General features: G+C 40.5%; 2 protein-coding genes across 7 annotated transcripts; both read left to right on the top strand.

Moving 5' to 3' along the window:
• The first annotated feature begins 1,498 nt into the window (after positions 1-1,498).
• On the top strand, positions 1,499-13,906 carry adpgk (ADP-dependent glucokinase). Of its 6 annotated transcripts, none has more exons than XM_078167721.1 (10): positions 1,499-1,766; positions 2,263-2,312; positions 2,403-2,609; positions 4,978-5,215; positions 7,466-7,691; positions 7,803-7,865; positions 8,121-8,241; positions 8,323-8,519; positions 9,858-9,956; positions 10,101-13,906. In XM_078167721.1, exons 4-10 carry the CDS (start codon positions 4,995-4,997, stop codon positions 10,662-10,664), a joined length of 1,491 nt encoding a protein of 496 aa, XP_078023847.1. In that variant the 5' UTR covers positions 1,499-1,766; positions 2,263-2,312; positions 2,403-2,609; positions 4,978-4,994; the 3' UTR covers positions 10,665-13,906. The 6 variants fall into 6 exon arrangements, with proteins under 6 accessions (XP_078023847.1, XP_078023846.1, XP_033491336.1 ...); XM_078167720.1 differs by having other exon boundaries at positions 1,499-1,710; XM_033635443.2 differs by lacking the exon at positions 2,403-2,609 and having other exon boundaries at positions 1,500-1,766.
• A 3,043-nt stretch (positions 13,907-16,949) lies between these two features.
• ppib (peptidylprolyl isomerase B (cyclophilin B)) lies at positions 16,950-23,734 on the top strand. The gene is made up of 5 exons (XM_033634022.2): positions 16,950-17,220; positions 18,848-18,961; positions 20,316-20,409; positions 21,012-21,196; positions 23,283-23,734. The coding sequence occupies exons 1-5, from the start codon at positions 17,086-17,088 to the stop codon at positions 23,403-23,405; spliced, it is 651 nt and encodes a 216-aa protein (XP_033489913.2). The 5' UTR covers positions 16,950-17,085; the 3' UTR covers positions 23,406-23,734.
• Positions 23,735-26,413: the final 2,679 nt, after the last annotated feature.

Genomic DNA, 26,413 nt, shown 5'->3' on the forward strand with positions numbered 1-26,413 from the left:
ACGAACCTGAGACCCCGTGACCCTGGGTATATCACTGATGATGTGTCCAAGCTGCACCATCTAAGTGTTTCAAATAACTACCTTGACTGGCAAATGTCCTAATGAACATCAATTCCAAATTTTCATCATATTTTGTACATCTTTGACTGGCACTCTTTTAATCATGTAACCTTGCTGCGTCCTCTTCTTCTGCAGTGGTATAATGATACCTGACTGGAGAATATGTGCCACCTACTGCTCAACTTATAATTTGCATAACAGTCGTGGATGTAAATGTGAATTGATTTACATTTTCTTCTGCTGAAATTCAGATAAATCATGTGTGGATGGAAATCTGGCACATGACATGTCACAATATCATCTGTTTAAAAGGCCTATTGTGGCCCAGTCGTAACTTTTTGCCCCAGGGTCAATGATTCCAGCCGAGCCAAAAGTCCTCAACAGTTTAGTAGTTTAAAGGTTTATCATATTATCTTTATTTCACCAGGACAATCCTCTTACAGTGGTGGGAGACGTATTCAGAAAGATCTACGGTAATACATCACTCCACTACAAGTAAAGTCATGCATTCAAAATCTTACTTAAGTAAAAGTATGTAAATGATGTTAAAATGTACATTAAGTATAAAAAGTAAATGTATTTATTGTGCGGTAAAATGTTCCCTGTCAGAGTTTTACTATTATACACAATGTTTTTGGATGAATATTACGGTAGGGTATTGTTTGCACACTGCAGTGTACACTGCACACACTGTAGAACGCACTGATGAGTAAGTGACTTTGCATTTGTAATAAAACATAGAGAATAGCGATACATGATGGTACACTGAATCAAGGCTGGTTGCAGACAGAAAAGCTGCTTCCACTAGTTTTTTTCTCAGCACTGAAATTAAAACAAGACTTATTTCTAAAATAAAAGCCAATTTTCACTTTAAACTTCCTAACTAGAGTAGCAACATGTACATTAAATGAAAGCTTGTCACCTATCCATATACCCAAGGGCACTGTGTCAATGGCACTGTGTCAATGGATTTACCATCAGACGTGAAGATGCTAAAAGAGAAGACCATAATTTTAATTTTCTGAGCATTTAAAATCAATTGCAGGGTGAAATCTGTTCAAAAAATCCATTTAAAATCAGTTTCTGGGCTATTTAAGACTTAATAGGCTGTGTTACCTACATTTTAAGGCTCAAATATGTTTTGCAGCTCCAGTGAGATATTTAAATTCTATTTTTTTTTTTTTTTTTGCCAAAAGTGGGTCTTTTGTTTATAAAAGTTGCAGACTCGTGCCCTAGAAGTGTAAAACTGCATGACATATAAAGATTCAAGTAAAGTAAAAGTACCTGGAATTTGTGCCTGAGTGCAGTAGCTGAGTCATTTTACCCAGTTATCCTGTGAAGAGTACCTGAGCAGGTTTGTATTTTCCTGCAGGCCATGAACACAATGTTTCCCTCCGAGCTGTGTTCCTCACACTCTGTACCATGAATGTACCCTGGAGTGGCGCATGCGCAGAGCGGCAGACGGAAGCCGCTGCTGTGTGCTGCGGTTTGGAGCCGCTGCCGTCTCTCCCAATCATTCCTCCTTCAGTGACTTGAACCGACGGACTTCTCCACTCACCTCTTCCTCTACTAAATGCTGTTCATGTGAAGAACCAGGAAACAGGATCCTCTCTCTGACCGCCTCAACTTGAAGCTTGCACATATTTGTCCGTACGTGCCGCTAATGAAGCTACTTGGGGTTTTTAAGAAGCTGTAATGAAGCTGAGGTGTGTTCAGGAGGAAAACTCTCCCGGCTCGGATTTAAATTAGATTTCCTGCTAAGCCGAGCTACAAGCTAGTTGTTACTGTCAGATTAGCTTTGTTTAACTGAAGCCAAGGATACACCCTGTGTGCTGGTGCTAGCATGTTAGCTAACAAACTGTGCCTGTGTGTGTGTATGTGTGTGTACACGTTAGCAGTAATTTAACCCGTGTATCCTGTACCATAAAGTACATTACTCAGCCCCAGCCTAAAGGGCAGAGCCTCTCAGGGAGATATCATGGTTGTCTCAGTCCTCCTGGGTGGTGTCAGGGAACATGAGCACCAACTGTCAGCTAAGTGTAAATGTGGAGCTCACCCACTGAGTTAAAGTCAACTTAATGACATTATCTGCAGGTGAATTAAGGTGCAATTGAGTATAAATACTGCATGGCTGTTTCTGTTATACCACAGCACATTTGAGGTATTTGATTTCTTTGCTTTGCTCTCACTGTACCTGCACAGAGACAGACATTACAGCCAGGAGGAAGGACAACAGAGCTGAGCAAACAAAGGTAGGGAACAGACAGGACTACTGTGTGCACACACAAGCATGTGGGAAAATAAACGGGTATAAATATTTATATGCCTCTTTTTCCCTTAAGAGGCGGGGTACACCCTGGACAGGTCAGCAGACTATCACAGGGCTGACACATAGAGACAGACAACCATTCACACCTGTGGACAATTTAGAGTCACCAATTAACCTGCATGTCTTTGGACTGTGGGAGGAAGCTGGAGTACCCAGAGGAAACCCACGCTGACACGGGGAGGACATGCAAACTGTGGACAGAAGGGTCCCCCACCCCAGGGTTTGAATATATATATTCGCATATATATTAGGGGTTGGGGGGAAACAGATACAGCATAGTATCATGATATTTTGCTTGGCAGTATTGTACCGATACACAGACATCAAGTATCGTTTTATTAAATATATAAATAATATTACAAATACAAGTTAAACGTTTGGCATACTCACGATACTTAAGTTACAATATAGGAAAAAGTTAAAAATAAAGGAAAAGTTACAACATTATGGCGAATATAAATGTGTTCCAATATGATGAGTATTGTGATAACTGCAAATTATGTCCTCGAAGGGAAACTTTGCCAGCATCTGTTTTATTTAAAAAGTTTTCAGTTGGTTCATCTCACTTCAGTCATTTTTTGTATCTAATGGACTGAAAGAAGCAACCAATTTCATTATTCTAGTAGGCTACCAAAAGTTTTATTTGTATTTGTAATGTTAGTAATTCATGAAATGAAAATATCAATACTTAGCATCCATTTATCGATATAATATTGCAGAGCAAAATATCGCACTACTATGGTGTATATATATTGCTGTAGCACCTGTGCTGTAAAACTTTGCGCTGCATGTGTGAGACAGGGCTGGTTATTTGTTTGAGGTGAGTGTAGTTTTATGTGTGCTTGTCAGTGTGTGAGGTGAATTGAGTGTGCGTTGCTATTCTACAGTCTACCGAGGGCGCCTGGGTGCGGGCAACAGGTCTGTTTATGAAAATGCTGCAGCGCTGTGATGGTACAGACACCAGATGTGATACTTTGTATAACACTATAAAGTGTAAAGAGGAAGCACTGTAGTGTTAACACATTAAGTTTTAACTTTTTTATAAATTGATGGTACTTTCTGCCCCCATTCTTTGTGCCTAAATAATAATAATAATAATAATAACAATAATAATAATATTTAAACAGACTATAAATAATTAAAACAAAGTCTGCATTTTTTCAGTACTATATTCATTTGAAAGGTCATAAAAAATTACTTTCAGGGGCGTCGGAGACTTAGTGGTTAGAGCACGTGTCCAACCAAAGGCAAAAAAGCCAGTGAAAATAATCTTTAAAAAAATACTTAATAATAATTACTTTTAAACTCCCCATAACTCGTTTTATTTCCTTGCACTATTTATGTTTAGTTGACAACTTACAGAACACTTGACTTGTATACAGACGTTTTTTCATTTTTATTCTAATGTTGGTCATCGGTGCTTTATATACACCGATTGGCTAAAACATTAAAACCACTGACAGGTGAAGTGAATAATATTGATCATCTCGTTAATATTCAATGTTCTGCTGGGAAACCCTGTGGATGCCACTTGATGTGCTCCACCTACCCAATTACCTTTGCAGACCAAGCACAACCCAATAGCAACGACACTCTTCACTGACCTTGGCTCCCCAGCAGGACAGTGCACCATGCCACCCAGGAGAAACTGCTCAGGAATGGCCTGAGGAATGTGACAAAGAGCTCAAGGCATCGACTTGGCCCCCAAATTCCCCAGATCTGAATACATTCGAGCATCTGTGGTACATGCCAGTGCCCCGCCTCACAACCGTCAGGACTCAGAGGATCTGTCACCAATACCCTGCTCCCAGCCACCATAGGACACCCTCCAGAGGTCCTGTGTCCTTGTCTCAATACGTCAGAGACAAGTTGGTTCCAAGGAGGTCCGACCGTGTTTCCGGGGTAACTCTGGGGTGTCGGCACATCCCACAGATACTCAATCAGATTGAGATCAGGGGAATTTAAGGGCCAGGTCGTCACATTAGCTCTTTGTCACATTCCTCAAGCCATTCCTGAGCAGTTTTTATGGTGCGGTATGGTGCGTTATCCTGCTGTTTGGGTGGGTGGAGAGCACCAAGTGGCATTCAAACGCCTTTTTAAAAAAATAACTGTTAGTTAAAGTTCAGTTTACTATGATGTCAGACCAAGAAAAGCAGCAAATATGAGAGGCTGGAACCATCAAATGTTTGAAATTTGTAATACTTAATCAGTTATAACTCCTGATTGATTGTCTTTGAATCAACTAATCAATAAATTGACATAATTTTAGCTCTAATTAAAACCCCTGTAATTCAGTATTATTCATTAATTGTCAGTCTAGTCGTACGATATGTTATCACGTTATTTTTCTACAAATTTTTGTTGTTTAAGTTAATTATTCCAAGCAAGGTTTAGGTAAAGACTGGTAAAATTAGCTGAAGGTTTTGTTGTTGTTAAGGTTTTTGTCATGGTTGTTTATGCCTCCAAACACTGATCATCACTGTGCAGCTCTTAAATGCCACCACCAGTAACAACAATACCTCAGTCGATCATTTTGAATGCTAATGGTTGATATGAGACGGAGGAGTGACTGATTTCCTTTGTTGCAGGAGTGAGTGGGAGCATCATGTGGAGGAAGGCTTCAGCGGCAGCCCTGCTGGCATTAGCTGTTGGCTATTTCTACCATGGCGGCCCAGTCCTGCCAGAGCAGATCCTGCAGTACATCAGCCTGCCAAACTTTCAGACATCATCTCAAAACAGCCACAACAGCCTGGAGCAGGTGATCTCCGCCGCCTGGGAGACTCTGATCACTCTGCCGACTCGACAGTGGAGCAAAGTGGCAGTAGGGTGAGTTAGATGCGTGATGAGAGATGCGTGTCTGCTCTGTCGCTTGAAGCTGATCTACTTGATCTTCTGTACACTGTGGCATGTTGAGAGGCTGTAGTCAGAGCTGTGAGTGTGAAGGAATGTGTAGTCAAGAGTCAGTGCCAGCTCAGATAGCTTGGTCCAAGAAGGTGGTGCCCAATGAATTAAATTACTCTCTATAGGTAGCCTGTAGCCTTTAGGCTGCTGTAGAGGAGCCAGCACACAGGATGGAGGTGGAGGGTGATGATTGGCTGGGGCTGAGGGACCACCCACCAGAGGGATGGACAGATTTTTTTTCTACCAAAGAGAGAAGTGAAGCAGGTTATTTTTAAAGTCACAGTAAAATGGCAGACAAAGGGAAACTTTGGTATTTTTCAACCTGACTGACTAATGGAGACAAATGTTTTTGAATTAGGTCCAGAACTGAGGGGGAGCTGCAGAGGCAACACAGGCTGCAGTGTAATCCCTACAGGCAACTGTAGGAGGGAGAATACACAAAAGGACGGAGTTCAAAAATGAAATGATACGAACAATTAGTAACATCAGTGGTGCGTCCGTGTGCCAGCATGAGTGGAAAATGGTGTGTGGAGACGTTGCATACTGAAAGAAAAGACAAATCAGTCAAACGAAAGAACCATGTGGGAGCTGGGGAAGCTGCAAGAGAAGGAGACAGACTGAACAACCCAGCTTTGACAGCTTGCATGCTCATCAGCCCAGGTGAGCCAGCTTCCTAACGATGTGCACTGCCAGCCCACCACTACCTGCAAGGGGAGGAGAAGGCACAAGCAGGCCAGGAAGAGTAGAGACACAGGAGGGGTGGTCACAGTATCGCAGGATGTGACTTGTTGTAGGAAAAACAATGGTGGAAATATTAGTGAGAGCTGGAGAGAGAAGTGCCGGGATGAACTTTTAATGGGTTAAAAACTGAAGGTGCACAGTTGCCCATGAGGGTTACATCACAGCGCGTTTGGCAGCTGCAGCTGTCTCCCTTAGTTACTAGACTTATTGCAAAAGTAGTTGTCTCCATTGGTTACTTAGACCCAAAAAAACAGGGAAATAGACTGTCAGCAGCGCTTTTAAAACAGTAACGATGGCATTAACGTGTCAATAACAATCATTTATTGTCCCTGTTATCTGGCAGCTGTCGAAGCAGAGCCTACGCCCTAACCTACGCCATAGCCTGACATGCACTTCCACAGAAATGTAACTACACGTCACGGCGATACAGAACTCCTGAAGCAGGATTTATACCGACGTTCATAGGCTACGGAGTAGGGTGTGTCGCACAGCTATAAATCCCGGAGCTCCCAGACCTCATTCTTTCCCCAGTTTGTGGACATTTATGGCCGCTATTCCTCGTCTTTGAGTTAGCCGCTAATTGCTAGCAGCTGCTTTTTAAATCACTTGTGGGTCACACACATAACACGTCATCAAAACGTCACACTCAGGCCTCCAATGATCCCATTCCACAGACTGTTCTGTTTATACAGACACCTTTTCTGCACTGTTACGACCTCCAATTGCAGATTAAACCACGCCCAACACCCCCATTCTGCTATAGTACCTTATATACAGCACAGCGAGGCGGCATAACGCCGTGATATTCCCGCCTTGAGCAGGCAGTGTAAAAGGAGCTAATGTAAAATATTTCCAAGTGAAACTGGAAACTGATTTGATTGCTCAAGAGTGAGTACGGCTCAGTGAACGCAGAGCGATACTGAGCTGTGGAGGATGAGGGAGAAATTAATAAAATACTCCACCTCATCATGCTCTTGTCTGACCCTGTTTGGATTGCTCTGCCAGCTGTTAGAACAGTCAAGCATGGTTTATAAAATGGTTTGCTTGTTGCCCCAAATCACATTTAATGAGATGAATACACACTCAAAGATGAGTTGATCAGAAATATGTTTAAATTTCACAGAGAGAGAGAAAAGAGGGTGATTTTACTTTTCACTGTGTCTTTAAGACAAACGGACTGTTTTATCTTTTTAAAGAGTTTGTCCATATCTGCACAGAAACCTCTGACACACATACTGACATGTTGACACCAGACCAGCTTTACTCTGGGCCTTTAACAGCTGCCCCAGTTTCTGCAGTTTGGTCTGATCAGCAGCAGACCTTTAAAAACTGTAGCCATATATCCCCAGGATCACTTGAAGTTAAAGCCAGATGATAATTCAGTTACTAACAATCAAATAATCTGTACTTTGTTGTTTCTGTTCTGTTGTTCAGGGTGAATGCCTGTGTGGATGTGGTGGTCTCAGGAGTGGGCCTGCTGCAGGCTCTGGCTGTGGATCCTGGCTCCGGCCTGGATCATGAAGTGTTGCACTCTAAAGAGGACTTGAAGGAGGCCTTCATCCATTACATGGAGCGTGGAGCAGCTGCTGAGCGCTTCTTCAGCGACAGCGAGGCCTTTCAAAGGATCGCACGTGCCGCAGCAGAGTACCCCGGTGCGAAGGCAAGGCTACCTTACTTACCGGACTCCACAGGATGACATCATGTTGTTATATGAAGTCATGTTTTTAAGTGATCTTCCTTCTAGTTAAACTTTGCTTTTGTCTTCTTCCAGCTGTATGTGGGAGGGAACGCTGCTCTTATTGGTCAGAGGCTCGCCACCTACCCTGATCTGATGGTACGGCAGCATGTTTCTGTTGTAAACTCAAAAAACCCAAATTTAATGAGCTCTTAAATAAACAGAAGATTCAAGCTGGGAACTTTACATTTGCAGAAGTCAATAGAAGAAATAATAAACACGAGAAAACATATGTTTTACATTTACACATTTTGAGAGGATCAGTTTTTATACCATGAAAATGTGTTTTGGGAGCCTTATGGACACACAGAATCCCTGGCCTTCAAATGACTATTAATATTTTTAATGCTGCAGGTTTTATTATGCGGGCCAGTTGGTCCTAAACTCCACGAGATGCTGGACGAGCAGATAGTCGTTCCCCCGGAGTCTCTGCAGGAGACGGATGAATATCACCTCATCCTGGAGTATAAAGCAGGTAAAGAGAAGAACAACTCTCAGCTTCTACGGGATCTGTCCAGACTGTGTTTTAATACAACAGTTGTTATTTGTCCTCCAGGTGAGCAGTGGGGATCAACTCAGGCACCTCAAGCCAACCGTTTCATCTTCTCCCACGATGTGTCCAATGGGGAGATGAGCTCACTGGAGACGTTCGTGGCGAGTCTGGACGAGTTTGAGCCCGACCTGGTCGTCCTGTCGGGGCTCCACATGATGGAGGGTCAGGGCAGAGAGCTGTGGGAGGAGCGACTCAAAGAGGTCAGTGGCTCAAACCTGGTCTTCACAGTTTCACCATCCATTTGCAAATTTTGGCCCATTTACTGCAAGTTATACATCCTTAATGTGTAATTTCTGTTTGCCCTTCAGTCACAATGTATTAACCCTGATCAGTTTATCAAAGAAAACATAGTCTGCTTTAACTGAAGTCTATTAATGTGTGGGAAAACAGTGAAAAGTAAAGGTGACTGATTCCCTATCTCTATACAGAATGCCATTTAAATCAATATTAAACAAATAAATAAATAAATACATAAATCAATAAATATGGCTATGAAATATATCCTTACACAAATAAATGGAGTGATAAATATTAGGAGTGTGCCGTATCATCTGGTTCATGATAATGCCGGTATAATTTGTAATATCATGAAAAATTCATATTGTGATACTTGTGATATTTTGATATATTTTTTGTTTAGTTTTCACTGAATATTTGAAGACTAACTGTTAAAATCGATAGGTAAAACTCTTTCACTTATTTTGTTGCAATTCTGTTTTTGTTTTTTTTTTTAAATTAATAATTACTGATTTGTCATATCATCAAGAATATCGTTACGTAAATAAATGTAAATATAACTATATAAATGACTTCATGTACTTAAATAAATAAACAATATTTTAAAAAATAAATATATATTTATTTTTAATTTATTTTATTTAAAATTTATATATTTATATTTAAATTTATTTATATATTTATTGCCTCCTAATTAGTCTTTTAAAAACATCCTTTTTAAATTAAAAATGTATTTATTTCTTTTTAATAACCGTTGGCTCATTTATATTTACATTTATATGTATTTTTTATTTATTTATTTCATAGCTATATTTATGTATTTATTTATTTATTTCATGGGCATGGTCATATATTTATGTAGTTATTTATTTAAAAAAAATATTGACCTAAATGGTTTTCGATATTTTTTATGATAGTAGTGAGCATTATTGGAAAAAATGTAGTTAAAAATAATTAAATTAAAAATATCTCTCCCCTTGTTTTTAGCTGATTCCGTAAGATAGAACAATTAAAAGAAAACTTTGAACTACTTGATTTCTAACATTATGCCCAATATAATGTTGCATGACATGCAAGATTCATGGTGTAAAGCTAATACAGACGTCATGTTAGTCATTCCTAACTAAATATGTATCATTATTATTATTATTATTATTATTATTATTATTATTATTATTATCATTATTATTATTATTCACAGTATATTGGCAGGATAAAGGAATATGTGAGGTCACATGGCAGTGACTCATATTATATATTCGTTGAAGCTCATCTAACATCTTGTACCTGCTTCTTCACAGGCAGTGTTAGCCATATCTGAAATCCGTAAAGATATTCCCATCCACCTGGAGCTGGCAAGCATGACGGACAAAGACTACATGAACAGCATCATGCAGGAGGTACATGTGTGATGTCTCAGAGCGTCCTCCATAAAGTGAACTTCCTTCACAGAGAAAAGATGAATGTGCTCAAAATCCACAAATCCCCCAAGACGTCTGTACGCCGGTATTTAATTAAAGTTTTTTCTCTCTGTTTCCCGTTAGCAGGTTATGCCCATTGTGAGCTCCATCGGGCTCAACGAGCAGGAGCTGCTCTTCCTCTCTCAGGCCGGCGAGGGGCCTCACGCAGACATGGATTCCTGGAAAGGCATTCCAGACGTGGGTCAAGTCAGCGACATCCTCTTCTGGATCCTGGAGCAGCACGGCCGCAGCGAGCCATTGTCCGAATCGGACCTGACTCGCATCCACTTCCACACGCTTGCCTACCACATCCTGGTCACGGTGGATGGATACTGGGGGAACCAGGCGGCAGCAGTGATGGCGGGGGCGCGAGTTGCCAGCAGTCAGGCCTGCGGGCTCCAGGCGGTTGACGTTAGCAAAGTGCAGCTCAAAGCCCCGCTGGAGTTTTACAGCTCACACACTGAGCCGCGAGAGAAGCTGTCCCTGAACCCGACAGAGCCTGTCACCGTGTGGCACAGAGGAAACATCACCTTCCACATGACAGCCGTGCTGGTCTGCAAACAGCCGTTACGGACAGTAGGGCTCGGGGACGCCATCTCAGCAGAGGGGCTAATGTACTCAGAGTTAAAGACCCAGCAGCCCTTCTGAGGTTTGCTTCAATCTGACACTCGGATGGGAAATGCTGAGAAGACTCGGTGAAGCTTCATCCACAGCCGTGGTTGTTGGGTCGGAGTCACGTTCCTGAACTTGTTCAGACCTCTGTGTCCTGATCCAGGTTCTGTGTCTTCCTTCCCGAAGCTCCGCTGAGTTTAAGAATGTGATGGATGGCATTAGTTATAAATCCTGCCTGATGACTCCTCCAGCCTGCTCTGGTCTCCTCTGTCCTCCCTCCTCGAATCCTCCAGCAGAACTTTACAGAAGCGGATCTGACGGAGCTGTGAGGTGGCCTGACTCTATGCACTGGCCGCGGCTCGAAGCCATCTTCACAAACTCCAAAGAGTTATGTTGGCTCACCTAATTTACTTTGACCTGCATATCTTAAGTATGCCGTGCCTTGAGAACATACCAGAGTTTAGGATATATTATATTCACATGTTAGAGCCAGACAAATTTAAGCATCACATCAGTTACCCTCCTGAGATAAACATATACACACACATATATACAGTTATGTTCAACTGGAAACTGACGAGCGTCTTACTATATTGTAGAATCTAAGTGGTATTCTCGATGTTCTGTGTTTCTTCAACTTTTGGTGCATTCACGTCAAATAGTCACTAGATCACTTGAAACCTCATTCTCCCATGGGTGTCTGACCTCTGAACGTGTGATAACTGTTAACTAGATATACTTGACTTTTTGTTACTTGTCCCGTGAGGGTAAAAATACTAGACAGTGTGACTAAGTCTGTGTTCTCTCAGTTTTTGGCCTAAACACTCCCACTATAAAGATGTTTATGAAGTCTGCATAGTAAAAACAACTAACTATAGGATTATTTTAATTGCTGTTAATAAATTAAATAATTTTTTGATGAAATAATGAAATTCTACCACCTGGTTTTGAAGGGGATCCTCCTTTATGCAGTAGCGCTCAGTTTACAATTAGGTGTCAGCTAATTAACATAAAGGTTGTGTTGGTGATAAAATTTAAGGTAAAATTAAATTTCAAAATCAGGTGTAGGCCAGATGTTATCAGGGTTACTGTACTTGTTTGTTTGTTTATTGTTTTGTTTATGGAGGCAAATAAGAGACATAAATATCTGAACATTAACAGACAATAAATACTTAATATTGAAATTTAAACACCACTGAACCCACAGCATTGAAATATGTTACTTTGAAAAGTAAAGGGGCAAGTTTGCATGTTCTCCCTGTGTCAGCGTGGGTTTTCTCCAGGTACTCCAGCTTCCTCCCACAGTCCAAAGACATGCAGGTTAATTGGTGACTCTAAATTGTCCGTAGGTGTGAATGTGAGTGTGTCAGCTCTGTAATAGTCTGGTGGCCAGTCCAGGGTGTACGGGGGGAAAAAAAAAGAATTAAAATATGAAATTTTTCGCAATTTCAAAAGCTGAATTTGAATACAATGTTGTAAATGTTCATATAAAGGGTTCCCACGGTCATGGAAAACTCATGTAATTTCACAACCACGTTTTTCAGGCTTGGAAACGTCATGAAATTAGTCAAAATCGTTGAAAGTTTTGGAAAAGTCAAGGAATTTTGTTGTCTGTGTTAATAAAATTATTACAGTAATCCTCAATGGATAACCTTCCACTAATGTAACATAACAGCAAATTTATTTTCCATAGCTGTTGACGTAATGTCGCTCTAATACACATCTGTTTGACAACGTTTTGTTTTCCTATTATGTACGTTTCTTCATTTTCTCCTAGCTGAAATTGAAAGGGGGAAAGAGAGTGGTACGACATGCAGCAAAGGGCTGTAGGTTGGAATCAAACCCGCGGCTGCTGGGGCAAGGACAAAGCTTTTCTACATGGGGCGCCCGAGTGAAATATGTTTACTCTTTAAAAAAAAATTTGCAATACAATACAAAATTACAAAGACTGTGAATACAAAAGTAAATACAAGTCAGACAGGAAAAGTGGTCACAAAATACTGCAAAAACTAAATTCTGTTCGAAAATCTTGATAAGTTTAAAATGATAAGTTTGAAAAAACAGTGTGTTGAAAAAACAGTGTGTTGATATTTACATTATGGGTTCCTGGAAAGTCATGGTAAAGTTTTGAAATTTTGCCCATGAAAATGTGTGGGAATCTTGAATATATTTGGATAAAAAAATTCAAGTTTCAGAATAAAAAAAGAAATATGTTCATGACGCTCAAATTCGATTCAGATCCAAAAATTTGAGTTGAAAAACTTTAGATAGCAGAATCTCCACCTTCACAGCTCCCCCACATATGAGAGGCAATCGAGCCTGAATGCAATCAAACTGACTTCCGGTCAATGAGAGCACGATCTGTCGGTCATGTGATCCAAGAAAGCGGCTTGAAAACTGAAACCCAAAAATGGCTACCAATGAGAACTATCGGACTTGAGTAAGTCCAGTTTTGAAGTTTTGAAACATGAGATTGTGGATCTGGATTTGTGAACACTAAATATATATTTAAATTCAAGGTGAAATTGCAAATCAAGAAATTTCATAATTTAATTCAGAACAAATAAATTCAAGCACATGGTTTTCAGGATAAAATCTTTCAATGCTACGAATTTAGTGGTGTTTAAAATTCAACATGATGTTTTAGTTGTCCTTAAAATTTAAATATTTATGCCTCTTATTTGCCTGCATATTTGTTTTTGCTTCCCTCACTTATAAAATGTGACTCTGCAAAATGATTGGCTGAAATATTTTAAAAGCTGTTCAGTGTAACGTACTGCCAGGAAAGCTAGCATATAGATACATCATTCTTTTTCATAGGTTGTTTATTGTTTCCTTCTGAGTTTACTTGGGAACACCTGCATCATGTTAGGCATTTAGTACGTGACTGTCAGAACAATTTATTATACCTCACATGGCCACTGAAGGCATGCAATAATGGAGTCTTAATGCAAACATACAACAACAAGATGTATGGTGTTTTGTTTAGCAGAATTAATTCTTTGCACTAGTACGAAGTGGCGGGCGCGCCTGCAGAGGTGAATGTAACCTTAACTCCGAACCCCCCTTTATTTTTAGCAAGTACAATCTATCCATCTTTTCTCACTTGACTGTTTGTGTCTCATGTTTTTAACACCTGTAACTGTCGACAAGTTTCATTTACTTGTAGTTTGTCATTAAAATATGTACGGAGAGTAGCACTTGGCTTTATTGTGGTGCAGCAGGTTATTGTGGATATTTGTCAGTGTTGGAAGAACTTAAAATTTGTCCTGAAATTATCAGTTGAATAGTCAATTATTGATCAACTTACATTTATCAGCAATGATTTTTAAAATTGTCTGTCAGACATTTGATGGTTTCAGTGTCTTAAACTAATTGTTTCTGTTTTTGTGTTATTGCGAAGTGACTATTGGTCAAACACGACATTTCAAGGTGTCCTCCTGTGCCAGTGGGTACTATACGTATACTAATGGGTATATATTTAACTATGTTCTGGAGATTTATTTCTTTTGACCAAAGAATTATGAAAAATAGTCAGTAGATTATCTGGTAATAATAACCGCTAGTTGCTACCTTACTTAAAATAGTATGTCGGAATTGGATAGAGGAATCTACGTGTCAAATGTTGAATAAATTTAAGAGAATAGTTCACCCACATGACCATTTGTATATCAGTTACTCACCGTGTGTTATGTTGAATTCGTGAAGAAAACTTTGTTTTACTTGCATGCCTTTTATGATGAACAGAGAATCTAGAAACACAATCATTCTTTATGAACTGAGGTAAAAGGAAGGCTGTGTTAAACAACAGTAAAACTATATCAAAACACCAGTTCAGTCAGGAACACTAGTCAAAGAAAACTTTATTTCCATTTGCAGTGTTATATTTGGTGGTATGGCTCTGTTCTGGGACCTCTGCCTTTTCTAGGCCTACGCAGAAAGCAGAGAGAGCAAACCTCCCTGCCCTTCCATGCGCCTCCATGGAAAGCTTATGGCAGAGAGAGCACACCCTCCTGCCCTTCCATGCGCCCATATGGAAGGCAGGGAGAGCACACCTTCCTGCCCTTCCACGCGCCTAAATGGAAAGCCTAAGGCAGAGAGAGCAGCATCAATGACAAACAGAAATGACATTGATAAGTCAGACACAACATGAAAAGGAGAAGCTGGGGTGGAGGCGGGTTGCAAAGCAGCTTGCAGAGGAAGCAGCAACAGTAGGCAGGCCAGAGCAGTTTAAATAGGGCGCCCTGAATGAGACTCGCCAATTGGTTGCATAGAAGGGAATCATGTGATCTATCAGCTGCTCTATCAGTTGACTGAACTGTTTGAGATCAGCTGATGTAGCTGGGATGTGAGCTGAGCTTGACATCATCTCCTGCCTGAACTAACGCTGTGCTTTATTTTACACACACATATGTGTGTGTATATATATATATATATATATATACATATATATATGCCCCATGGACACCTCATGGGTTAACTCAGCTATGCTTGGAAGAGATCCCAACACTGCCATATAGTTTTTGAAAAAGTATTTTATAAATTTTACAGCAAGACAAGGACAAAAATGAAATATCTACTTTGATATTTTGAGCTGTCAGTCTCAGTATTTATACAGTGTAAGCAGGTTTCCCGTCCTGTTCCAAATCACATCCACATCCAACAAGCATTTAAGAGTATCTCTTGGCAGACAAAGTTTGGTCAGACTCTGTTAAATTCCTCATTACAAATAAAATAAAATAAGTTCACTTGAAGGTTTTACATGGATACTAACCCTGCAATGCATTATTACATCAATTTAAAGAGGATATTTCTCCAACATGTTCTTTTTGTAAAACCAACCACAACTGCACCACCTGCACTGTCTATATTTCCATCCCTAGTTGAACTGCAATATCTCTGACTCTAACTCAGCTCAACTCAAATGTATAATTCAGGGAAAACCACATCAGGGAGACACAAACGCTGATGAATAAAAGTAGAATTTGACCCTGGGGCAGATCTGATTGGGAAGGGGAGGCTGTTCCACAGTTTGGAGGCAGACACAGCAAAGATTAAGTCTGGAGCGTGGGACAGCCAGGAGCCCCAGGTCAGCTGACATGAGGGAACTGGGGGTAGAGTAGGGGGTTAGGAGGTCGGCGATGTAGGGTGGGGCCAGACCATAAAGCTAGCAATGAATAAGACAGCTATTATGACCTCTCAAATAACTGTTGAATTTATATCTAATAAAAACAAATCAGGTGTATTATATCTAGTTTTTCATCTTCCTTGTGCTGTTTATTGTATGTATTTTTTTCTCCTATGTTCTTCTCTTTTATGTGTGATTTTGCTGTTTGACTTGTAGCGCTGAATTGATCATTTTTCAATGATATATTTATTTTCTTTCTTTTTTTTGTAGGTTTAACCCATATTTAACCAGGCAAGTCCCATTGAGATCAATGATGTCTTTTACAAGGGAGACCTGGCCAAGACAGCAGCATCCAAAAAAGTTACAGCCAAACAACCACACTATAAAAAAACATAAAAGATGCACAGTAACATGTAGAAATATTAGAACACCTGCGCACAATGACAAGACCCAACTGACTCATTCATCCTTGTACTTGTAAGAACTTTAAATTCAGACAAGTGAGACCAATCCATGTAGTTTCAAATCTTTTTGAAGTTTATTCCAGGTGAGAGGAGCAGAGCCCATAAAAGCTTTATATATCTGGCCGAGCACTAGGAACAGACAAGAAAACTAAGTCTCGAGATGTCAGACTGTAGCTACAGTCAAACCTCTGTTTACCCAGTATGGCTTTATAAATGGACAAATACCAGTGACTGAGCCTGCGAAAGGTCAAAGATGGCAAACCAACCCTGGAATAAAGGATACAGTGAGGAGTGAGGGCTTTACAGTTTGCAACAAATCGCAGTGCACTATGATATGCAGCATCTAACATGTGCAATGTGCAGATGCATTCATGTACAACAGATTACCATCATCCAGAATCAGTAAAAAATAGCAGCAACCAGTCTTTTCCCAGCCTCAAAGGAGAAATAGGCCTTGTTTCTGAAATAAAACCCTAATTCAGCCTCAGCTTTTTAAAGAGATTATCAGTGTCATCATATGTATGTAGTTAAATATGCATATGCACGTTGTATTTTTAAATCAAGAAAGAAAAGAAACCTTGCTGAGACCATAGTCTGTATGATGAGCCTGAGAATCACTGGATCTCACACTGAGCCGGTGTAACGCGGCCTCACCTGATTGGCTAACACTCTCGTGAACCAATCAGAGTGCCGTGCGTCTGCGCGCTGTGCGCACGGCCCGGCCCCTGCAGTCGTGGAGGCAGCAGCAGCCTGGAGCGGCCGCCGCGGCAGTCTCCACCCCGGATACCACACTCCTTCCCCCCGGCTCATATAAAGCTAGCAAGCTTTCCAGGCCGTCTTCGGGCTGCTCCATTTCTTCTTGTTGATGGTTAGACTCTGCGAGAGAAGGATGAAGTTCCTCGTAGCCGTGACGGTCATTGTGGGATCGTTGATTTTTCTCGCTTTCCCTAATGGCTCCTCTGCTGACGAGAAGAAGAAAGGCCCCAAAGTAACCGTGAAGGTAGGCGCTGTGTTAGCTCTGGAGCTAGCTTCCTCTGCTGATGGATACTGTAGAAAATCAAAGCTGCCTCTCTCTGCTAGCCGGTAAATGCTAACCGTTAGCTACAGACCGCTAAGCCACGTCACACGCAAGTTAGCCTCTAACGGTTCATCGTTTAGCTCACGGTCGGGATCGTTTGCTAGCTTGTTAAGCTTGTTAAGCTAACAGATGGCTAATGTGCGGTATTATGTCTAACGTTAGTTCGGTAACTGAGGGCATTTACTATCGTATCATAAGTGGTGCACGTACCCGTGTTAGCAGAAGCTGATTGTAACGGGCATGCTTCTGCTCCTAGCTAATCTGAGAGCAGCTAGCTAACGTAGCTTCGGCCTTTTAACTGTTAGTATTTCCAAATTTACCCATTATTAATTCCCCTACACCCATTTTAGCTCCAGTTATCACTTCAGGTTTAAACTATTGATTATTCCCTCTGTAGCTAACACTGTGCTGCAGCTCAGTGAGGCTCAGTCAAATGTTGTGTCTGGCCTTGTTGTGTCTGGGTGCAGCAGGTTTGTCCACGTCTACAGTCATTAGGAAGCTGTGAAATGGTCCAGTAGTTTCAAATGCGAAAATCACCTGCAAACAGATCTGGTTGAGAAAGGCTGACACGCCCAAATTAAGTATCTCTCTGTAAATGCATCTCTATTAAAAACCGTTTTGCACCACAAAATAATTTTTTTGTACTTAAATCAGTGAGTTAGTGAGTCATGTAGGAGAAAGTGTTGTGTAGACTGAAGGAAAACCCATTCTGCAACTTTAATATATGTTTAGCTTTGTGCCTGTAATTGCATAATATTTGGAAACGTGCCCTGAAGAGAAAATAAGAACACACAGAATAGAATTTCATAGCTCTCATGTGACATAATAACCTGGAGAAACTTGTATCAAAGAATTTATATCTCTTAAATATTTATGGCTGGTATCAAGACAGCCTGCAGGCAAACTGCCTAACAAAGACTGGCTTGATCACAGCAGTCGATGAATTAGATGGTGTGGTGTTTCTAACCTTTACATTAGCACTATGATATAAGTAATATGTGAAACACTGGACATGATTTACTGTATGATGTAACCCATTGAAAGCTCCAGTGCCTGTATTATTATGTCAACCCAACCCATCCATTCTTATTTAAGATATCAGTATAGGGTTGCAACGGTATGATATTTTCACGGTATGATAACAGTCTCAGACAATATTTATTATTATTATTATTATTATTATTATTATTATTATTATTATTATTATTATTATTAATAAAGAAGTGAAAATTAAAAGGTTATTGTTGGTTGAACCATTTTTTATTATAATTGTAACTTTTAACCATTTTGTCAATGGAAGAATGTGTACAAAGTCTCCCCTAAGAAAATAACTTGCATTAAAGGGAGCGAGAGCATCAACGTCCAGTTGCATTTTTTTTAATATCATATATAAGCAAATGTAAACAGTATGATGACTGTCAACTTTTATCTCACAGTGTACCTTAAAACCAGAAAATGCTGTAACCCTATATCAGTAGAATGAAGGTTTTGCCTCATCATGGCAGATATTCAAGTGCACAATAACTTAATACCTTTACTTCTGTTTCAGGTGTTCTTTGACATGAAAATTGGAGATGAAGAAGTTGGAAGAATTGTCATCGGAGTGTTTGGGAAAACTGTTCCCAAAACAGTCGACAACTTTGTCGCCTTGGCGACAGGAGAGGTGAGAATGACACAGTCTATAATGAGTACCGAAAATGCAACAGTCTACAGTGATTTCTTTCACCTAAAAATCACCAGTTTCATGACTGACTGCAAATCAAAGGGGGAGAATTGTGGTTGCTGACTCATTCCTTTGTTTTAACACAGTTGTAAGTGCGCAGGAAATGTATCAGGTTCGATATACCAGTATTGACGTGATATTTAAAAATGAAATATCATGTTAATAACACACAGGATAATATCGTGTCAATAATCCAGCACCTCTTCTGTTTGTTTTTGTTCTTTTTCTGTCTCCCTCCCCCAACGCCATCTGGTTGCCATTTCACTATCCATGAAGTGTAATTGCTCTTTCTGTACACTCTTGTACAGTTATGTAGACGGACTCTCTCTCCACCCCCTACACTCTTATTTTAGTCTCATTAATTTGCCAACAATTGCACACAACAAACCCACACAATAAACGAAGTTAAAGATGATTTTGACTGATAGCATTATTACTGTTATTTTTGTTCAGATTTTCTATATATACTGCAAATAATAATATCATTATTGTGAACTCTTTTGGCCATAATAATCGTGTAGTGAAAGTCTGATGTCCTGCCAGCCCCAGTTTGTATTGTGTATTTTTATCTTCAACATCTTTGTGGACTTTCCCAAAGCACAAACGGCCATGTGCTGGAGACACACTTTAAAGAGGACCTATTATTCTCATTTTCAAGTTAAAACTTATTGTTACCTCCCTCAGTGACAGCTTACCGGCTCCAAACCGTGGTTGGGAACAACCCCCCCAAGGCTACATGTTTCCCTTACAATAGCATGTAGCTACATGTGTGTTAGCAGTGTACTTGCAGCCAGGGAATGGCTGTAACGGAGCATAGCAGCACTTTATACTGTGAAAAATCACTAGTAAAACCTAAACACAACCAGACATGATCCAGCAGGAATATGACCCAAAATCAGGGAGAAACTAACAACATCTGCAAACAAGACGTCATGATTCTGTGACATTAGCATAAAGATTCATGTAGCAGCATAGGCTACGTAATGTTAACATGTGCAGTAGCATGCCTGGAGCAGATGACCTTAGAAAGAAATCTGGGACACTTTGACATCATACCGTAGCCTGAGTAGAAAAAACAATTGGAAATGGTGTGTTTAGAACAGTAGGAAATATGAAGTCATTTAAGTCATTTGTGTTTAATATGAATATTCAACTTTGTAACGCTATACATAAGAAACAAAATACAGAAAAGACTTGTTTGTCATCTGTTTCTTAACTGTCTAAAATGTCAAATACCAGCAGCTGATCTGTCAGATATTTTTATTTATGTTGTTTTGTTTCTCTCATAACGCAGAAAGGATTTGGTTACAAGGGCAGCAAATTCCACAGAGTCATCAGTGACTTCATGATCCAGGGTGGAGACTTCACCAAGGGGGACGGAACCGGAGGTAAGATGGCCGCCGACACCTGCAGAATGGCATTTATGTCAGGACTCAGGTCTGTCTCTGCAAGAACAAACTCAAGCTCGTGGCCTTCTGCATCAGTGCTGTCCTGAACATTTAATGACGTACAGGGTTGGTTCACTCTTGGGCTCTTCTGGGTTTTACAAAAAGACTCTGCAACTGTTGAGAAAATGAGAATTTTCAGTGCTCACTTTTTTCTTGTTTCCATATAATTTGGGTAAGAGATTTGCCACAATCTCCTGAGTGTGTTCATGCTTTAATGAATTAAAGATTTATTCTATGCTGTAAAAAAACATGGCATAAGGACAGGGATGTATTTAATGATCACCCAAAGTTTTCTTAAACTTGTGTCAACACTGGTTGAGCACACTGACATTTGGCAGCTGTCCTTTAGGAATGACTCACACGGTTGTTCAGTGTTCATGAACAAGACAATGTCATCAGATAAAGGGAAGATAAACATTCGGCAGAGATCAGATGCAAAGGTCACTGTAGGGAGAAAATGTTTGTGGAAATGACATGATTCAAAACAACTGATTGTCTTGCATGGAGTAAAACAGTACAAATATATTTTCTTTGAAATGAAGGCAAGAGCATCTACGGAGATCGTTTCCCCGATGAGAACTTCAAGCTGAAGCACTACGGCCCTGGCTGGCTCAGCATGGCTAACGCCGGCAAAGACACCAACGGCTCACAGTTCTTCATCACCACCGTTCCGACGCCGTGGCTGGACGGCCGACACGTCGTCTTTGGAAAAGTTCTGGAGGGAATTGTGAGTGTCAGGTCAACGTCTTATTCACAGCTGCATGTGGGCGACTGAACATCCAAATCTTAAGTGTGTTATCGCCCGTTATCCAAACACTGATCTGTTATGTTTAGTTTGAAAAGTACCTGCAGTATCTGTTGGAATGCTGAGAATAGCGGGCTGAATTCCAGACCAAAATAGACACTAGTTGCCTTCTGCGCCTTCCTCGGGCACATCATGGACAGACAACAAACAAAGGAAGATGCAGTAACGTAATTTCTTTAAGCAGAACAGAGAGATTTAGTGTGCTTTCATATCTAACTTGTTTGGTTCAGCCAAAACAAACTCGAGTCTGTTTGGGTTTAGGTCAAATGCGTTCTTACATATCGGCATCAAATCCAATATCACGCATCACTACCATGACCACATCGCTGTGATGTCATACTATCAGCAACAATCACTTCTCACTTTTCTGACTTTTTTTCCGTTGTCATTTTCAGCTGTGACTGTAACGTTTAAATATATATGGTTAAACATGGTGGTCTGACCTCTGACCGTTTCTGCTGGGCTTATGACCTCCGCCAAGGAGGTTATGTTTTCGCCGGCGTTTGTTTGTTTGTCTGCAAAATAACTCAAAAAGTTTTGAACAGATTTTGATGAAATTTTCAGGAAAGGTTGATAATGGGACAAGGAACAGATGATAAAATTTTGATGGTGATCGGTTGAAGTGAAGTGGATAAAATAATAAAATGGTGGGAAATCCGAGCTGCTTGGCGGAGGTCTGCGCTCTCCGAGTGCTTTTCTAGTTTTATGTGTGTGACACGGGGATTTTCCACCCAGAAGAACGTTTTATAATCACTTACTTCTTTGAACTCTTTGTGACACAAAAGAACATAGATAAACACATGGGAAGTATTAAAGTGCTGGGGAGCTCAGCAGGTCAGTGGGTCGAGCAGGCGCCCCATGTACAAAGGCAGTGTCCTTGCCACAGTGGCCACAGGTGCAATTCCAGCTTGTGGCTCTTTGCTGCATGTCGTCTATTCTCTCTCCCACTTTCACACCTTGAACTTTCCTGTCATTTAGGGCAAAAAGCCAAAAAAATCTTAAAGAAAGAAGTATTAAAGTGCTGCATAAACTTCTGTCAGACCCAGAATCTGATGCAGGATGACGGTCACCAAAACTGTCCGGTCAACGAGTTACCCGTCAGCCTGTATCTAAAAAATGCAATGATGAATCAGTTTTCCTCCTTGGTCCAGACCAAATAAATTTAACTATAATGTGAAAGCGTCTTTTAATAAACATCTTGCTTCCTCGCCACTTTTCTAAAATGCATCTTCAATCTGCCGTCAGTAACAACAGATTGTACAAAAAGACTCAGTCATAAACATTTCATTACTTGAGGTTTTGTTTCTGCATTCAGCATATCGTAACATTAAAAATCGCAATAATATTGTATCGTGAGAATATCATTAACTAGCAGGAGCAGGCAGGAGTCAGACATGGAAGCTAAACAATTTACTGCTGTGGAGGGGGTCAGCAACAAAACACATTTTAGCCACCTAGAAAAATAAGTATCAGTTAAAGGGTTTGCTGTATTGAAAGTATTTTTTACTGCTTTTACTTCCCATCAGACAGTCTGCTCCAACAGGGAAGCCATAAACAGCTTCAGTTCACCATCTATGCTCTTGTAAAAACTGCCAGACTCCACTGACAGAAACAGTGATTTTAGCTCACTGAACACAGGAGCAGCTGGTCTACTGCTGCCTCGATCACTTAGTTTGTGTTATTGTGGTCAATCCATTCTAACCCTTGTAAACGCCAATGTCAAACAATAACACTAACTAACTGATCGAGGCAGCAGTAGACCAGCAGCTCCTGTGTTCACTGATGTTGAATCACTGTTTTCCTCTATGGAGTCTGGCTTTGAAGAGAGCGATATAACAGTTTAATTTTTCTGTTAGAAATCCCTGACAGTAAGTTGAAGCAGTGAAAATATATTAAGTATAGCGAAGACTAGTTTCTGATGTTGGATAAAGCTGTTTTATTTATAACCCACAACTTTTCGAATTACATTTTAAGGGTGCTAAAGTCTTATTTTTCTTCCCCCCTCCAGGAAGTGGTGAAGAAGATCGAAGCCACAAAGACAGACACTCGCGATAAGCCACTTAAAGACGTCATTATTCACGATTGTGGCAAAATCGAAGTGGAGAAGCCATTCGCGGTGGCCAAGGAGTAGAGCGGTGCTGCTGGGGGAGCCCAGGAGGAACAGGACTGTGAGGGGTGTTGGGTGGGGGGTGGGGAGAAATCGTGCAGGCCACCTTGTTTTTATCACTAACAGCCCCGTGGTCCTGAGGAAGGGGCTTTGGGGTCATTCGGTGTCTGTGGCTGCCGTCTTAAAGCACCAGAAGAGCAATCATGACGACACTCTGGGTCCATTTACCAACGAGCATTCCAAGGTGCACTTAACTGTTCGTTGTCCTTTTTTTTTTTTTTTTTTTTTTTTTTTTCTCTTTTTTTGTAAAAAAGAAAATGAAATCTGAAATAAAGGTTTCAATTTTTGTTAAACTGCTGAGTGAATTTCATTACCCCTGGGTGTCACTGTCACCATGAATGTTTGGCTTTACGTATTACTGTGAAAATGTTTCACATGTTCACATAGGTTTGATCTGTTTAGGCAGAAAATGTGGGTGTTAGAAGCTATATGCAATAAATCACTACAGCTTATTTAGTCATACACATGCTTTACGATAATTCTTCTTGTGACCACTAGGGGCACTGTTTACCTAGATATGTCATTATCACACTTGAATAAAAACTCTCTTTATTTTGCACATATTTCCACTAAAAGAAGGCAGCTTTGCAGGAATAAGAAACAAGCTTTGGCTTCTATGACCACTAGTGGAAAGTAAATGAGTGTATTTATCAAGGACTATACTTAAGTATGTATTTGAGGTACTTGTACTTGAGTGTTTCCATTTAATGCAGTTTTATATTTTGACAGTATGACAGGCAATTGGTATTATATATTACCAGTTACTTAGATACATTGATTCTGATTATTAATACAAAATCAAAAGATCTTTTTTGACGTATTAAAGGGCTGGTGTGTCTGATTTAGTGGCACTGAGCATGAGGTCGCAGATTGCAACCACTTGAAATGTCTCCCATGAGCTGAGCCGAAACGTAAATGGGCCTCACCAGGCCAGCTGTCAGGATTTATGGACAATTAATCATATTTCCACGTGTATTTTTTGGCCGAAAAATTGCCCTCCAATGAATTAGAGAGAGGTGAAATTAAATGTTGGCTGAAGAAATTACTACAAGTTATTATTACATCATGAGATCAAATAATGACTGAAAAAAGAACTACTTTGATTAAATATTGGTCAAATTGTATGCAGAACTGAAATAGTGTAAAGACTATATGGCTCTCAACTCTCAGTTTTCAGATCATTGTATACAGTTGCTACCCAGTGGTGGAAGAAGTACCTGTATATTCTACTAACGTGAAGTAAGCAATACCTTTCTGTAAAAATACACCATTATAAGTAAAAGTACAAAAGTATAACAGTAAAATGTACTGGATGTATTAAAGTAAAAGGTACACCTTGCTAGTACCAGGTGGGACCCCTTTTGCCTTCAGAACTACCTTAATTCTTGGTGTCATAGATTCAACAAGGTGCTGGAAACATTCCTCAGAGACGTTGGTCCATATTGACATGATAGCATCACACAGTTGCTGCAGATTTGTCAGCTGCACATCCATGATGTGAATCTCCCGTTCCACCACATCCCAAAGGTGCTCTATTGGACTGAGATCTGGTGACTGTGGAGGCCATTGGAGTACAGTGAACTCATTGCCATGTTCAAGAAACCAGTTTGAGATGATCTGAGCTTTGTGACATGGTGCGTTATCCTGCTGGAAGTAGCCATCAGAAGATGGGTACACTGTGGTCATAAAGGGATGGACACGGTCAGCAACGATACTCAGGTAGGCTGTGGTGTTTAAACCATGCTCAGTTGGTACTAAGGGGCCCAAAGTGTGCCAAGAAAATATCCTCCACACCATTACACCACCACCACCAGCCTGAACCGTTGATACAAGGCAGGATGGATCCATGGTTTCATGTTGTTTACACCAAATTCTGACCCTACCATCTGAATGTGGCAGCAGAAATCCAGACTCATCAGACCAGGCAACGTTTTTCCAATCTTCTATTGTCCAGTTTTGGTGAGCCTGTGTGAACTGTAGCCTCAGTTTCCTGTTGTTAGCTGACAGGAGTGGCACCTGGTGTGGTCTTCTGCTGCTGTAGCCCATCTGCTTCAAGGTTGGACGTGTTGTTGGTTCAGAGATGGTCTTCTGCAGACCTTGGTTGTAACCAGTGGTTATTTGAGTTACTGTTGCCTTTCTATCATCTTGAACCAGTCTGGCCATTCTCCTCTGACCTCTGGCATCAACAAGACATTTTGACTCACTGGATATTTTCTCTTTCTGGGACCATGCTCTGTAAACTCTAGAGATGGTTGTGTGTGAAAATCCCAGTAAATACTCAGACCAGCCCGTCTGGCACCAACAACCATGTCACGTTCAAAGTCACTTAAATCACCTTTCTTCCCCATTCTGATGCTCAGTTTGAACTTCAGTAGGTCGTCCTGACCATGTCTACATGCCTGAATGCATTGAGCTGCTGCCACATGATTGGCTGATTAGCTGGTTGCGTTAATGAGCAGTTGAACAGGTGTACCTAATGAAGTGGCCAGTGAGTGTATTTAATTACTGGAATACTTTTATAGATGACAAGTAAGCAGCATTCAGATGTTACAGCTTGTGGTGGTGGTGGAGCGAGTATTAAGTTGCATAAATGTATGAATTCAGTGAAATGCAGTACTTGAGTACTTAGTTACCTTCCACCCCTGTTGCTGCTTTCACACAAGTAAAATATCTCAGTGCTTCTTCCACCACTGCTTAAAACTTAAAACAATAATCTTATAAATGTCATGCTTTCCATAAGTTAAGTCAATTCTTATTTTACAGAGGACATTTGAGGACACTGAGAGACACATATGGATGAAACATGACAGATCTTTATAGCTTAGATCAGAGTGCTGATCTGAACTGCAGAGGGCTCCCTCACACCACAGATATCAACTGCACCGCAACGCAGACACAATCCATGTTTGTGGTTTCACATGTGATTTTAGTCCAGTAAAATGAGGAATGGTGCATTTTTGTGGTGCTGTCAG

Source organism: Epinephelus lanceolatus, chromosome 5 (genome assembly GCF_041903045.1).
Source record: "Epinephelus lanceolatus isolate andai-2023 chromosome 5, ASM4190304v1, whole genome shotgun sequence".
In the NCBI taxonomy this organism is placed as follows: Eukaryota; Metazoa; Chordata; class Actinopteri; order Perciformes; family Serranidae; genus Epinephelus; species Epinephelus lanceolatus.